This window comes from Penicillium cinerascens, assembly GCF_028974065.1.
Source record: "Penicillium cinerascens strain IBT 15544 chromosome Unknown contig_9_segment0_segment0, whole genome shotgun sequence".
In the NCBI taxonomy this organism is placed as follows: domain Eukaryota; kingdom Fungi; phylum Ascomycota; class Eurotiomycetes; order Eurotiales; family Aspergillaceae; genus Penicillium; species Penicillium cinerascens.
The window spans coordinates 1,510,794-1,525,383 of NW_026695296.1; the positions used below are offsets into that span (position 1 = coordinate 1,510,794).

Sequence of the window (14,590 nt, forward strand, 5' to 3'; positions counted from 1 at the left end):
AAGGTAGCATTAGGAATCATCTATTGTCATGCTATCTGTGGCAGCTGTTATCTCATCCAGAACCAGAACAATGCATATCGAAAAGAAAAATGAAATCAAAAAAAAGCAAGCAGCCATCCCGTGCCATCAATTATGCATAGACATTGTCCGGTCAAAACAAAACAAAAACAAATAGCCAGTTCCGAGTAAAGGAATCAGAAAGGCGCAAAGACCAAGACGAGGGAGAAGAAAAGACATTATTTTGTATACATGAAAACGAAGAAAATAGTAATAATACATGGACGAAGCAAGCTGCTCGAAACCGGGATATCGACGAAGGTGGTGAACAGGCGGAGTTGAATTAAAGGGCGTATGCAGCGTGGGTGTCTATTGCTTTTGGCGAGGGGTATGCTTGATGCTGATGAAAGATGAAATGCGTCAGACGTGAAACACTAGGAGCCGTGCGGTCGTCATGGTCATGTTGACTTGAGGCAACTTTGACTAGTCGTTTTTCTGACCGTTAACTTCAGTGCTGGGGTTTTCGTTAGGAGAGGACTGTTCGGTCTCGGCCTGTTTAATCTCGGGCTCCTCGATCACAGGCTCCTCGATCACGGGCTGTTCGGTCTCGGTCTGTTCGGCCGCAGGCTCCTCGGGATCGGCCGGTACGTCTGCAGTCGCTTCTTCGTAGACACTGCTGTCGGAGTCAACAGAGCCTCGTCTTTGCTGTGCTTCGTCTCCAGAAGTCTCATCATCCCTGTTGAGATGGGGGAGGTCAGGTGTGACGGGCGTAGCCATTTCGAAAGAACGAAGAGAGTGGCCTGCCATAGACGATGCTGTGTTGGGCCGAGCGGCTTCAATGACGCGATTCATCTCCTCGATTCTGGGCTCGACAAAGTTGTTATCCATAGGATGCAAGTAGTTATCTTGTGGAACTTCAGCCGGCTCAGTTTCAGACACGGCTGGCCGGGCAAACTGTGGAACAATGCCGCCAGCAATCCGAGACCAGAACATCCGCTCTCTCAAGTGAACGGTTTCTTCCCAGGCATCCTTTTCTTCGTCACAGTCATTGGCGCGTACGTGTCCGTCTAGAATAAGGCGCAGATAGCCGGTGAACTCGCAGCAGGATCGAATCCTCTCCAAGCATTGAATACATAAGGAGTATCTTTGGGCGGTTTCACTGTCCGATGTCCGGAAGCGGTGTGTTCGTTCGTTCTGAGCTCCTGGTCTGCGCTCGCCACACACCGAGCAAGGGAATTCGTATACCTTGGTCGCTGATGGCATGGGCTCCACGACAAGAGTACCCTCGCAGATTCCACTCAAGACATTGCGTCGAGTAAGCCACGAAATTCCCGGGGAGAGGTCAAGTCTGAGTGTGGGCTCAATGTCCTCAACCAACACTCGCTTATAGAATCGGGTATCCTTCAGAGGAATATGCGAGCCGGCTTGCGACGATAGACTCCCATTGGGAGAGTGCGTGAAGCCCTTTGTGGGCGATGAAGTGTTCGAGTTAGATCCGCCACCGAAACCAGCCAAGCTCATCACATTCAAGCCTCCATATGAGCCACTACCGGCGCGGCTGGCAGGCTTCGAGCTCGAGTTTCGAGCGAGCACCAAAAGATCCCGGAAGTCGTCATAGGCGGGTAGATCGGTGCGGCACACCATGCGGATCATTTCGGGGAAATTGCAGGACGGACCGGGAGTCAATTCCACGGGTATGCAGGGGGTGGCAGCAATATCGACATCCTCGCACTCGTGCTTGGCTGACCCCTGCAATTGTGGGGCGCCCGCCGGAGACGGGGGAGCGGTGGAGGCGTTCGTGCGGGTATCCACGTCCTCTTTAGACAGGTGCATCCCTTGCATGACAGATTTGAGCTCCGCCAGCTGATCCTGATGCGATGCGAGGAGCGACTCGGTGTCTTTGATTTGCGAGCGCAATTGCTCGTTCTTCTTCTCGACAGCTTCCCGCTCAATCTTAGCTGCAGCAACCATCTGAAATGAAAGTCAGACCGGACCCATCAATTGACCGGGAGATGCAGAATAATGGACTCACCTTGTTGGCTTCCTCAAATAGATCGGCGGTAAGGGTTTCGAGCTCCTGCTCGATGGTCTTCTTCCCCTTTTCAACCACCGCGCGTGCGGCCCTCTCCTCCGCGAGTGCAGCTTTCAGTTGCATAATTTCACGATCAGAGTCGGATTTTTTGATGTAAACCTTCTCATCAATATCCCGGCGGTGTTTCTCATTTTCGAACTCCAGGGCTTTGATCTTACCCTGAGCTACCTCCAGCTCCTGCCGCGTGGCAACCAGGTTGTCATCCAACGTGGTCTGGTTGTTGATCGCCTGGATCAGTTTCACACTTAAAGCCGCAACCTCATTGCTCAAATCGGGGTGATGAGTCGATGACGTTGACGGTGAAACCTCTCTGCCGAGGGCCAATCGTGGGTCCTGCAAGGTGTTGAAGCTGTTTTCCTCGTACTTGGGATGGAATTTCGAGTCGGAATTGGCTTTGGAAGCAATTTCAGTGAGATTGGTGGTGGATTTCGCCTTGATGACGGTCTTTTCGGGGGCCAGAGCGCGGTGCTCCGAAGAGAGTGACCGCTTATGGGCGTGACGCGGGATCATGGTGGACGTAGACGGCGGCCGCAGATTACTATGGTGGTATGTTTGGAAGGCAATTAGACTGTCCTCCATGTCAGCGTTTATCCGAGTCGAACAGGCAACACCTTTTCCCTCCGGGTTTCCTCGAGGAACTTACTCGGCCATGATGAGTGACGTAGACAGCGTCCGAGTTGTGTAAGAGGGTGACCGGTTTATTTATTGCCGTCGATCGCTAACCGATAATCACGCCCGAGCAGACACTGAACACTGAGCTGTCGAAGCCATTCACTCGATATAGCAAAACGATTGAATGTTCCCCGCAAGTGGTTCGGGAGCTCTGGAGCGGTTCGGAAGTCGACGGTCGGCAGGTGTGGAAGCAGTATAGGGAAAGAGAAGAAGAGAAAGGACCGACTAGAAATAATAGCAGAGGGTAAAGCAGTTAAGCTCAGGTGGGTAGCATCCACCGAAGTGCGTGAGACAAGAAGAGATTGGGGGGTCGCAGTGATGATGGGAGGCGAACAAGCGCTTAGTCATGCCATCACACCCGAAGCGTGGTCGATGCAGCCGGTTTATGTCCACCCTGTCATTTCCTTGACTGTTATTCTGTGCTCGATTCATAGAAATTAATCTACTCAAGGTTTTACCTCATGTCAGACTTTTCTTCTCGGCCCTTTTGGGCTACCGCGACCTGACGCGATCCACGTCGCCATGGAACTAGTGTAATAGTTCATCGCGACTAAACCGGAATCGCCAGCCAATCGCCCGCACTGTTCGTCGAATCGGGTATTTTAGAAGATCTGACTTTTTGGCCCGGAATCTGACCTAGTATATCAGTCTAAGGGGGATTTTGCCTCCCGCTTAAATGCGGCGCAGCAAACCCCTAGTGTCGCGGAGATTGCGCTTATGCTGGGGGTTGGGCTATGCAACACGGACGCATACGCTAACTTTTCGTATCACTTTCACTTGTACTGGAGCTGAGATAGTCTGTGCATAATTATCTGCCTGAATCTTGCCGAGTCCTCCCGGAGATATCTTTCCCGTGTACTGTAGATTGGATATGGTCCGGCCCACCAATGCTTCTGTCACTTGATTGGCCGTTCGGAAGAAGATTGGACTTCAATCATTGAGAACTAGCCGACGTTCACACACTGCTAGACTCCGTCTGACATACTCCAGCTTAAACAACACGAGACAATATGGCGGCGACAGACACCTCGATCCGCTCCAGCTGTCACTGCGGTGCCATCACAGTCACAGTTCCCCGACTCCCCAAGTTCATCAACGTATGCCAATGCACGATTTGTAGACGCTACGGCGCCGCTTGGGGCTACTACCCTCAGAACGAAGTAAAGATCGAAACGAAGCCGAACGCAGTGACCAAGCAGTATATCTGGGGCGATCGAGACCTGTCTTTCAACTTCTGCGATAACTGCGGTTGCGTGTAAGTTAACAATTTCTGTTCCATTCGATCCAAGACTGATCTTGTGTGCGGTAGATGCTATTGGTGGCCCATTCGACCTCCGTCTACTGACGAACGTAAAAAAAATATAATGGGGATCAACACAAACAATGTCAATCCCGAGCTCCTGAGGTTCGTCGATCGAAAGTTTGGGTATTCGCTTTTGATAAGCCCGCTGCGGTCGAAGGACACGGCGCATCCTGAGGATCTGGCCAAGTATTGAACACCGCCTCGAACCAGTGCAATACGTAGAAACTTTGTGCTACACCATGCTTTTGGACGAGTCTTGTTGCGTTAATCATCACTTTCGAAGTTTGGCAAGGGATGTACTAGCCTACGGACAGAATGTCTTTCGAACTCAGACGGCAGGCGTACATGAAAAAAGAACGATCAAAAGTGGTTAGCTTGCCAAACCTTTTTTATGCCTTCCTAGGTATTCTTCCAGAATTCAAGTCCCCGATCCTGTCGGTCGCCCAGTATATATATGTAGCGAGTGTTTCCTATGCCTGAAGTATTGAACAGACTTGGGATTTCCCAAGTAGAAGCAGTCATCCAAATTTACCAAAAGTATACATAAGGAGCCATATCGTATACAATGCCAAAAACCATCAGCAATGATTGAAACATGTCTCATCTCGAGGTCTTGGAGCCCAAGTGTATCCTGAACAAACGTCAGAATCCCCCGCGTGGCAGCCTCAGGCGGAACAGGTGGGGTTACCGAATCAAACTTGCCTCATGAACTCGAAACACTCCTCTCCAACGTCAACCTTTTTGGAGATACCTCGGTTCACGTGTACCAAGTCACACAATGGCCGACGCAGAGCTGGAGGAGGTATGTGGTCCCCCCGTGACCCACGTCACTCGACTCACATCGGGTAACAGATCAGGCGAGCTCGCCTTGCGCAGCTCCAGCAACAGCAGGGTGGTGGTGCTGGCCCGCGCGGAGGCCCTGCCCAGGGCGGGGGCCAAGAAGAACAGAGGTGAGTATTGGATCTATTGTCCAGCTGCGTAATGGTATTAACGGGCGATTTTAGACAAGCTGAATGTAGGTGATCAGTCTCCGTCCACAATCAACCACGAACCCGGTCACGCTACTCTACCCTCGCTTCCCACACACAATTATCCGCCTTGTTTAACACTCTGACAAATTATCACAGCGGAACGTCGCGCCGCCATCATGAACCAGATCCTTGACCCCGCCGCCGCGGATCGCCTGGGTCGCATCCGCCTCGTCAAGGAGCAGCGCGCCACCGACATTGAGAACCGGCTAATCACGCTGGCCCAAACCGGCCAACTGCGATCGAAAGTGACAGAAGAGCAGCTCAAGGAGCTCCTGAACGCCGTCGCTGAGAACCAGCGCAAGGAGGAAGAAGAGCAGAAGATCGTGATCAGCCGGCGCAAAGGCGGCTGGGACGACGATGACGACCTGCTCGACCTGTGAGGATAATGCGGTGACACTCTTGATTAGCTTTGGCCTTTTGTATTTGCCATTTGGATGGATACCTTGCCCTTGGGCCTCCAAAATTCTACTTTCTGGCGTTGCGGTCTGGAACTGGATTGCACCGCTGGTTTTGCATTCGCATTGGGGATATTCTATACAATAGTCGTACACGGAGAGACGCACCAAAGGACGAGGAACCATTGCAGGACATCAAGCCGACATCTGCTGCTGCCTCTCCTTCTCCTCCTTCTGCTGCCTCCGAATCATCTTCCGAATCTCCCTCAGATCAGGCGGTTGTTCGATATTCAACTCGGCCCTTAACTCATCCACATCCTTCTCCAGCACCTCCTCCCAGTAAACATTAATCAACTCCTTACTCCTAAGCCCACTCCGCACCGCCCACGGCAAATGAAGCGACAAAAACCGCTCCTTCTCCGCCGGCTTCATCCGTACAAATGCAAACAGACTCAATCCCGTCATGGGCAGCAGCGTGTTAAGGAACTCAAGCGCCTTAAGCGCCAGTTCACCCTCCACGAAAATCGGCAGTCCCGTCACGGCGTGGTAGAAATCGTGGCACTCGCGGTACCGTTGCATGACGTAGGCGCACTCTTCGTCGTCGATATACTGGACTGAGTCGCGCGTGTCCGGGGAGACTCCTTCGCGGTCGAGCCATTTGGCGTATGTGCGGCCGACGGAGTTCTCGGGAAGTGTGCGGAGATGGGACATTTGGAGGGTATCGGAGGTTATGCGTGGTCGGTCGCGGAGGATACGCCGGCCTGTAGGGTCGGAGAGCATTGCGTCGCGGAGTCGGTAGATGAAGAATGGGGTTGCGGTTGCTTCGCCGAGGGCTGCGATGAGGTCTGATGCTTGTTAGGACTTGGGTTCAATGCTGGAATGGTGTCTTTAATGCAGAGAGGACGTACCGGCTCTGCGAGGATTGATCAACGATCCAATCGCCGATCCCAAGGCGAGAGCACCGCGTTCAATGGTTGTCAATGGGACATGACCGGGATATTTTGGCTGCGGGCGGTTCAAGACGGAGAATGGCCGCACGAAACAGACGGAGCATGGTCGTGCCAGATTCCGGAGCGAGGATGCTCCACGCCTGCTCAAGACCGACATGGTGTTAATTGGCGGAGTATACAAAAGTAGAGCAAGTCGTACGATCGGAAAGACGGCGCAGATGGACACTGCTCGCTGCCGTAGCGATAAGCGACTATCGGGTTATCGATAAACCAGCTCCACAGCCCTTGTTGATCGGCAGTGTGCCTTTCTCTGTGAACGTGCGTGGAATCCATACTTCTTGAGTCCACCATGGCCATTTGCCTATAGGAAATCACCCTGAAAGTCACAGTAATTAGCCATTCGTTGTTAGTCACAACCAATCCCTGCATCCGTGTTCAATGCTGACCCTGAACCAGATCTACTTTCTTCAACCTTCATTAAAAATGGATAAACCAACTTGGTGGCCCGGAGAAGAACACGCAGCCTTCACCGAATGGGCTCTTGCCCAGGGCGTCATCGCCAATGGCGTCACACCAGCCCGATTCCCAGGCCGCGGGTTGGGAATGATAGCCACCCGGAAAATCAAAGTAGGAGGTCCATTGCCTCGAATCCATGACACCGCGATACTAACTCCCATGTAAGAAAGGAGAACCGGTGGTACAAGTCCCAACAAGTGTCATTTTGACAGTGGACACCCTCCCAACCTCATTCAGGGACCAATTCCTCGAAGGCACGCCCGTGCAGGCCATCATGGCCGCCTACCTCACGCACGGCAGCGAGCAAGAACTCTCCAAATACGACCTATGGCGCAAAGCCTGGCCCACACGCCAGGACTTCGAAGACAGTTTGCCGATGTTGTGGCCCGCTGCTCTGGGCGGACTGACCTGGCCAGATAGTGATCCTGCAACGGGCACCCGGCCAAACTTCCTCCCACCCTGCATTTCAGGGCAGTGGAACTCCATCCAGAAAGACCCAAGCACGAAAAAGTACGAGACCGAGCACCAGAACCTCCTCGCTGGTCAGGAACAGCGGCTCGGAAAGGCGTGGGCGGATGTTACGGCTGTCCTGCCGGAGACGGATTGGCGGTCTTTCTCGTACCACTGGCTTATTCTCAATACGAGGAGTTTCTACTGGGTTGCGCCAGATCAGGAGCCGCCGGAGGATCGAAATGATGCGATGGCGTTGTTGCCTTTTGCGGATTATTTTAATCATTCTGATGTTGAGGTTTGTTTTTTTCTGAATGGTTTTATGACAACTTGCTTATATGGGGACTGGTTTAGTGCGATGTCAAGTTTGATGCGGATGAGTATACTCTCCGGGCTACGGAGAATTATGAAAAGGGCGATGAAGTCTATATGAGTTACGGGAGTCATCCGAATGATTTTCTGTTGGCCGAGTGTGAGTTCTGTTTCATTTCTCATGCAATGCATCAAGCTAATTTGCCCGTAGATGGATTCTTCCTCGAGCAGAACGAGTCAGACTGCGTCTACCTCGACGATATCATCTTCCGAGACATCACCAGCCCCGACAAACGAGAAGAACTATCCCTGAACCAATATTACGGGTACATGCTGATCAAAATTACGGGTATATTCAATGCTAACTATTTCACAAGTAACTATCAAGTCACCTCTCAGGGTGTCTGCTATCGCACCGAGGTAGCAGCGTGTTTAAAATACATGAAAGAAGAGGACTGGCGGAACCACGTCCTCGAAGGCTCCACCGAAGGTGTGGATGAAAAGTTGTCCGGAGACATTATCAAGGATTGGCTTCGGGCGTATTGCATAGAGGCGGAAGCCGCCGTGGATGCATTGCGGGCGGCAATGGAGTCTGATGCTGTCGTGCAGGCTCATCGCCAAAAGAGCGAGACGCTCTTGCGGCGGTGGGCACAGATCAAGGAGGTCTGTGAGAGTGCATCTAGGGCGATTGATCTGTAGACTCCTTCCTCCAAAACGTGCATGCACGGTATGTTTCGAGGGCACCGATAGAGCAGAGAATGAATGAAATCAAATTCTCAAACTAATCGTCCACTTGGGGGTCACCGGTGACGATGACGTTATCGAGGTCAAGGGGAACGGCGCTGTTGTTTCTGCGAAAGGTGATGGCGAGCTTGGTAATAACCAAGTGTTTGATCATGTAGTTGAGTACACACTTGAGACCTAGCTCCTCGCCCCGGCGAACGATCCATCCATTGAAGTATTCAATCTCCGTGATTTTGCGATCCCGTACATCCTGTAGCATGGAGCTGGTATTGTTGGCTGTCTTAGACAGGGTATGTGCGACCATCCGGCGCAGACGCTCTGGGGAGTATCGACTCTGGATTCCCGGGATGCCTTGCAACTCGGGAAGAGCGCAGATCACACTCGAGATTTCAAAAAGGAGCAACCGCATGAGCCGAGTAGCACTCACAAGGTAGAGTAGCTCGCCATTTTTACAGTCGTTGATTGCAGTCAGCGGACCGATGATACAATTGGCCACTTGTTTTTCGAGCCGGTGCTGTAGTAAACCGGCAGGAGTGTCAACCGTGGCGACTAGTTGCGGCGTAAGAGTCAGGAGACGTAGAAGGTATTTCGTTGAAGGAGCCCAGTGCGTGTCCTCCTCTGCTGCGATCAGAGGGGTTCTATCGGTGACCGCGGGGCTGAGGACGAGTGTTCCAGGGCTCTTGTGGGCGATGTGGAAAGGATGTTGCCTCACGAGATAGTGGCTAAAAGCGCTCTCGATATAATTCGGACGGTTGCCTGGATCCGGAAACACTGTTTCGTTGATCCGGTCGATGAGTCCCATGCCACTCTGAATCAAGCAAATGGTTGATTTTGAGGTTAAGCGGTGGCTGACAGTCTGGATGGCCTTTTCTGTGACATTGGCCTTCGTACAGACAATCAAGCAGTCGATGTCTTCATTGTCTGCGGTGTTTTCAAAATAGTCTTCTTCGCCCTCGGCGTATTTCCCACGTGTCTTGTTTTTATTCCCCTCGGTATTCACCTTGTACCATTCCGAAAGGGAGAGCACTTCCACGTCGAATCCGCCTTTGACATCGTCCATCCCATGATGGTTGATGGCGAGAGAGTATTTCTTCCGGCGAAACTCGGTCAAAAATTGCGTGTTATGAAAAAGGAGTGTAATAGGCGGTGGAGACTGTCGTGATGCGAGCGAGTGGGCAATGAAGGTCCCTACGTTTCCGAGGCCCAAGACATGCACCCGTCCTAACATTCGGGGCGGCTCTTGCGAGATCTCTTGCAGGTTTTCCGCCCATGTTGTCTGATGTCTCGTTGTAGGCCCGCAAATTATCTGCCACCGAGACTGACAGGCATCAACCAGCCCGCTCCGCCATAGCGGGCGGCGCGCAAGTAGTTGTAACACTTTGCAGGTGTTCGGGGAAAAAGTCCCCCGATGGTCCGCAGTTTGGCGATATGGGATGAAAGATTCGGTGACGGCGAGAATCGGAGGTGAAAACAGAATGTTAAACCTGCATTGCGTATGAAGAGCTCAGAAAACCCCCAAATTGCCTCGAACAGGAGCTCGAATGGCGCGCGAAATGTCGGATTTCTAGAAAGCGATGATGCGCGGACGGCCAAAATCTCCACCGCCCTGGCCCACCGCCTCCGTTGCACCGTCCTAATTTTTTCGTCAACTTCTCATTTACACTGCACAACATCATGGATACGACAGACTTACTTCCGCTGCTGGAGCAGCTGGACGACAATGTGGACGACTTGGAAGAGGTTTTGCAACCATTTCTGGGGCAGTCCCTGTCCAAGGCCTCGAAAAACCTGCCAGTGATGGACAAAGCCAAACTTCATGTTCTGATCACGTACACTCTCGAATCACTTATTTTCTGTACGTCTGTCTCTGATTGAATACTGGAATTCTCCTAACATCCTTACAGCTTATCTCCGATTGCATGGCGTCGATGCGAAACAGCACTCCGTCTTTCGTGAACTTACACGCGTGAAACAATACTTCGATAAAATCAAGGCTCTAGAAACAGAGCCCGAACAGCGCACCATGACACTCGATAAGGAGGCAGCGGGGCGTTTCATCAAACACGGCCTTGTAAGTACAGTGCTTCCTCGTGATTCAGACACCAACTAATTTCTGTCAAGGCTGGCAATGATAAGATCAACTTGGAATTGGCAGAGAAGCAGGCCAAAGAAAGGGCCCGGGCTCAATTCAAAGCTGCCATGCTGGCTAAGAAGAAGGCTGCCGAAGCACAGACCGAGGATCTTTCCAGCGCAGCCCAGTCTACTCCGCAATCCGCCGCTGACTCTGACGATGACTCGGACGAGGATATGGACGCCAAGGCTGAGGCCGACCTCACGAAAGAAAAAGGGAAGAAGAAGCAGGTCAAGGTTGAGAAGACCAACGCCAGAAGCAAGGATGCAAAGTCTGCCAAGAAGCAACGAAAGCTCGACACCGCTGGACGCAAAGACAACAAGAAGGAAAGACGGCAGAAGAAGGAAGATTTCCGCAAGGCTCGCAATAACAAATGAACCGGCTTGTACGGCGATTCTATTGCGGTTTACCGTGAGCCTCCTACTATCGGGGCGCACAGTATGGCCTTGACCATGACCACCCCTCTGCACGCAGCAATACTTGTATATCAGCATCACTACGAATTTAGATACCCACCATAATTTCAGCTTGGAATGCAAAAGAATGAATAGAACCCCGAGAATGAGAATCGTATAATCCGAGTCACCGCTAAACTCCTGTAATGTCCGAACCCACGTGATATTCTACACCGCCAGCCAATCGACGCCCGTAGAATTTGCATTGCCCCGACTGACTCAGCTTTCCATTATATTCTGTCTCCACTCGGATATCTACTTAACCTAACACTCTTCTTTCCCCTCAACTCTCCGGTATATCAAACATAAACCGATCAAAATGCCTCGTCAACAACGTCGTGCCGCCCCTACCCCTGCGCGCAGCGCCCCGAGCCGCCCTACCGCCGCCCCTGCTCGCCCAGCGGCCGCTCCCCAGCAGCACCAGGCGCCTCACTCGACTGCTGCCCACCCCCAGCAGCAGCCTATGCACGCCCCTCCCCAGCAGAGTGCCGGTTCCGGCCTCTTCGGCCAGATGGCTTCCACCGCCGCGTAAGTCGACCTTACACCCCCTTCGGCTATCTCGATAGTTTCCCGACAAAATCCGGGGTCGAACTTTTTACCCGAGAACCGAGCGTTAATTTTCTCCCAGCGGTGTCGCAATCGGCTCCTCCGTCGGCCACGCCATTGGCGGTTTCTTCGGCGGCGGTGGTTCCAGTGCCCCCGCTGAGGCCCAACAGCAGGCTCCCGCCGACTCCCAGGCTATGGACAACGGTCTGTGGCAGAGCAGTGCCAACCAGCAGCAGTTCGAGAACCCCGCCTGCGCGAACGACGTCCGCAACTTCCGCCAGTGCATGGATGAGAACCAGGGCAACATTAGCATCTGCGGTTGGTACCTGGACCAGCTGGTACGTTGTCAACATGATCTACCTGGAGTAGATATCCCTTTGGTGGTGGACTATTGCTAACAATTTCACAGAAGGCCTGCCAGGCTGCTGCCAAGCCGTACTAAGCGCTTCTTAGTCGGTGGATCTCTTTCTTTATTTAATCGAGTTCTCAATACATGAGCTGATCCTCGGGACTGCTCGGTGGATGTAATCCTTTGCATCGCGACTTTGATATCGCGCTCTTGTACTCTATACCATCTCTCCTCGTCATTGAAATCAATCATTACCGGTCCTGGTCTCTCAAGCTGATGGCGAATTTGTCCACTTGGGGATAAGAGACACGGAGAAAGAAAAGCTCACTGTAATATCGTTTCTAAAGTCATCTGCAATATCATTCGTAAACAACTCCCGTGACAACAGCTTCCACTTCAAGTTTATCCTTGTTCTCAGGCACACCTAGCAGCTTGTCCCGCGTCACCTGAATATCCTCCCAAGCCGTCTGCATCTCCAAATCAAAGCGTCGAGCCAAGGTCGCAAACATGAGATACATTTCCGCGTATGAGAGACTAACAAGCTCTCATTAGTTCCTAAGCCTTGAATAATGCGTGGACTCTTGAAACTCACTTCATGCCCACACAAATCCTAGACCCCTTCGTAAACGGCACCAAGAATCGATCGAGTCTCTCGCCCTTCTGAGGGGATTCCAACCACCGTTCTGGATTGAATGTATGGGGATCCGGGAAGACATTCGAGTTCATATGTACGAGGTAGATCAACTGGCTGACAGGAGTCTACAAAATAAATCAGCGATATTCACAACCAAGGCGCATCCGTTGTCTTACTCCAGGGGGTATGATATAGTCCTTATATACCAGAGCTTTCTTGGGAGCCACGCGCGGAAGGCGGATCGTTGCGGTATGCCCTAGACGGAGTGATTCGTTGATTACAGCCGTCTCTTGAATGTCAGCTTCCTTGTGCTCCAAATATCAATCGAAAGTCCGGGTCACTCACCAGATATGGCAACTTTTCAAGCTGGCTCCAGGACACTTGGCTGGTAGGTTCCGGCATAACCGTTTTCAATTCGTCTCGTAGACGCTTCAAGGAAGCCCTATTATTGTAAAGATGATACGAGCCCATGGTCAAAACTCGCGCTGTAGTCTCCGTCCCAGCACCCATAATAGTCATCGCCTCGTTTCGCAATCGTTCAGGGGTCCTCTCTTCAGAGTGTAGGGAAGGATCACTCAAAGCATGAAAGATAGTCCACTTCGAGTCCTTCTCGTTCGAAGTATTCTGCAGAGCAGCTAGATTCTGCTGTTTCAACTTTCGCTCCATGTCAAAGTATCCTTTATACTTTGGCTGCAGCCACAGGATAACCGAGGGCATGGATTGTAACATGCCCATCATGATTGGGAAGAAGAACCTGGTGAAATGGCAGAAGACGCTGGCTCCAGTCACGGCATCTCGGAATTCATTTTCGAGGTTTTCTTTCTCCAGATAACCTGAGCTTTCGCCGTATGTGTAGCGGCATATCACGTCGCTCGCTAATGCTGCGAATAGTGCATCTGTTCGTATGACCGTGCGGTCGTGTTGTGCCTGCTCAAGGCGTCCAGCAGCTTTATTGACTTTGTCCTGGACGATATGCTCCATTCTGGTAACAGCTTGCTTTGAAAAGAAGGGATTCAGAATCCCGCGCCGAGTCCGGTGGAGATTGTGATCTATCGTTGAATATGTTGAGCCTGGTAATGGGGCGACGCCGACCATGAATGGATATTTCTCCTGGACACCATTGCTGTAAATCTCAGCGAAGTAAGATGGGTCGCTGATGTGGATTTCTCGAGGGTTGATGCGCACTATGGGTCCTGTCGATCTGTTAGTGGGTTCTTCGTATGGATCGCACCCGGTACTATACCGTAGACCTCGTGCATTCTTTGAATCTGCCATATGAATTTCCCGCCTTTGATACAGTCGAAATAGAATTCATTAGATATGAGTAGCAGCGGCCAGTATCGGCCCAGGGAAGTTGCGCAGCGGGTGGAAAAAGAGATTGTAGACACTTTTTGATATGAGGTAGCTGACAGCCACGGCTATTACAACCAAAAGGAGAAACTCCATGGCGCAAATTCAAAGAAAATGCTATGGTAGAAGCAAAGAATAGAAAACTGAATTTCGAGAACAGGAAAAAGGAAAATCAAGTTCTTGCAGGGCCATCTGAACCCCCTCCCAAGCACTAACCGCAAGTGCAGAAGCGTAGTGATACAACGGCAGCGCGGGGAAACGGTGCAACCTCGCTAGGCCGTAGCGCCGGGGCATATGTTCCTCGTATCTCGTGCAGTTCGTTGTGTATGACATCCAATTGATCAGGTCAGCTGTGGCTCACCGTCAATAGGAATACTGCGCAGCGAATGGATGGCTGAATGGCAAGGGGGAAAGGGCGAGATGGCAAGCTGGGAGTTACGCCAAACTGAACCTTCTTGGTTTGATTATGAAAGTGCTCTCCTCTAACTGTCTAAAGGCTCAGTTTTGATCTGAGGTATGCCACTTCCAGAGGGTATGTTTGACTCCTGGAGTTAAGATTGGGGGTTGGTCTTCCAAGTGGGAGGTGGAGAGTGAAGCTACACAGCAGGGCAGGATCAATTCGAACGTGATATCGTAGAATGCACTGATGCAGTATGGTACATT

At 51.7% G+C, this 14,590-nt stretch overlaps 9 protein-coding genes across 9 annotated transcripts; 5 read left to right on the forward strand and 4 right to left on the reverse strand.

Moving 5' to 3' along the window:
* Positions 1-480: 480 nt before the first annotated feature.
* On the reverse strand, positions 481-2,599 carry N7498_007412 (guanine nucleotide exchange factor SEC2; the record flags this gene model as incomplete). Its single annotated transcript, XM_058454474.1, has 2 exons — positions 481-1,968; positions 2,030-2,599. 2 exons carry the CDS (start codon positions 2,597-2,599, stop codon positions 481-483), a joined length of 2,058 nt encoding a protein of 685 aa, XP_058306723.1.
* Positions 2,600-3,771: 1,172 nt separating this feature from the next.
* Positions 3,772-4,257, forward strand: N7498_007413 (GFA family protein; the record flags this gene model as incomplete). Its single annotated transcript, XM_058454475.1, has 2 exons — positions 3,772-4,016; positions 4,071-4,257. The coding sequence occupies 2 exons, from the start codon at positions 3,772-3,774 to the stop codon at positions 4,255-4,257; spliced, it is 432 nt and encodes a 143-aa protein (XP_058306724.1).
* A 585-nt stretch (positions 4,258-4,842) lies between these two features.
* N7498_007414 (DNA-binding protein) lies at positions 4,843-5,475 on the forward strand (the record flags this gene model as incomplete). The annotated part of the gene is made up of 4 exons (XM_058454476.1): positions 4,843-4,866; positions 4,917-5,014; positions 5,069-5,079; positions 5,192-5,475. 4 exons carry the CDS (start codon positions 4,843-4,845, stop codon positions 5,473-5,475), a joined length of 417 nt encoding a protein of 138 aa, XP_058306725.1.
* Positions 5,476-5,685: 210 nt separating this feature from the next.
* coq4 (ubiquinone biosynthesis protein COQ4) lies at positions 5,686-6,603 on the reverse strand (the record flags this gene model as incomplete). The annotated part of the gene is made up of 2 exons (XM_058454477.1): positions 6,399-6,603; positions 5,686-6,335 (listed from the first exon to the last, which is right to left on the reverse strand). Exons 1-2 carry the CDS (start codon positions 6,595-6,597, stop codon positions 5,686-5,688), a joined length of 849 nt encoding a protein of 282 aa, XP_058306726.1. The 5' UTR covers positions 6,598-6,603.
* A 320-nt stretch (positions 6,604-6,923) lies between these two features.
* Positions 6,924-8,417, forward strand: N7498_007416 (uncharacterized protein; the record flags this gene model as incomplete). The annotated part of the gene is made up of 5 exons (XM_058454478.1): positions 6,924-7,067; positions 7,123-7,704; positions 7,761-7,878; positions 7,930-8,044; positions 8,096-8,417. 5 exons carry the CDS (start codon positions 6,924-6,926, stop codon positions 8,415-8,417), a joined length of 1,281 nt encoding a protein of 426 aa, XP_058306727.1.
* An 82-nt stretch (positions 8,418-8,499) lies between these two features.
* N7498_007417 (ketopantoate reductase family protein) lies at positions 8,500-9,690 on the reverse strand (the record flags this gene model as incomplete). Its single annotated transcript, XM_058454479.1, has 1 exon — positions 8,500-9,690. The coding sequence occupies one exon, from the start codon at positions 9,688-9,690 to the stop codon at positions 8,500-8,502; it is 1,191 nt and encodes a 396-aa protein (XP_058306728.1).
* Positions 9,691-10,136: 446 nt separating this feature from the next.
* N7498_007418 (Sas10/Utp3/C1D family protein) lies at positions 10,137-10,970 on the forward strand (the record flags this gene model as incomplete). Its single annotated transcript, XM_058454480.1, has 3 exons — positions 10,137-10,317; positions 10,367-10,533; positions 10,584-10,970. 3 exons carry the CDS (start codon positions 10,137-10,139, stop codon positions 10,968-10,970), a joined length of 735 nt encoding a protein of 244 aa, XP_058306729.1.
* Positions 10,971-11,367: 397 nt separating this feature from the next.
* Positions 11,368-12,036, forward strand: N7498_007419 (coiled-coil-helix-coiled-coil-helix domain-containing protein; the record flags this gene model as incomplete). Its single annotated transcript, XM_058454481.1, has 3 exons — positions 11,368-11,576; positions 11,677-11,932; positions 12,004-12,036. The coding sequence occupies 3 exons, from the start codon at positions 11,368-11,370 to the stop codon at positions 12,034-12,036; spliced, it is 498 nt and encodes a 165-aa protein (XP_058306730.1).
* A 266-nt stretch (positions 12,037-12,302) lies between these two features.
* On the reverse strand, positions 12,303-13,836 carry N7498_007420 (cytochrome P450; the record flags this gene model as incomplete). Its single annotated transcript, XM_058454482.1, has 5 exons — positions 12,303-12,477; positions 12,536-12,702; positions 12,754-12,864; positions 12,923-13,770; positions 13,821-13,836. 5 exons carry the CDS (start codon positions 13,834-13,836, stop codon positions 12,303-12,305), a joined length of 1,317 nt encoding a protein of 438 aa, XP_058306731.1.
* Positions 13,837-14,590: the final 754 nt, after the last annotated feature.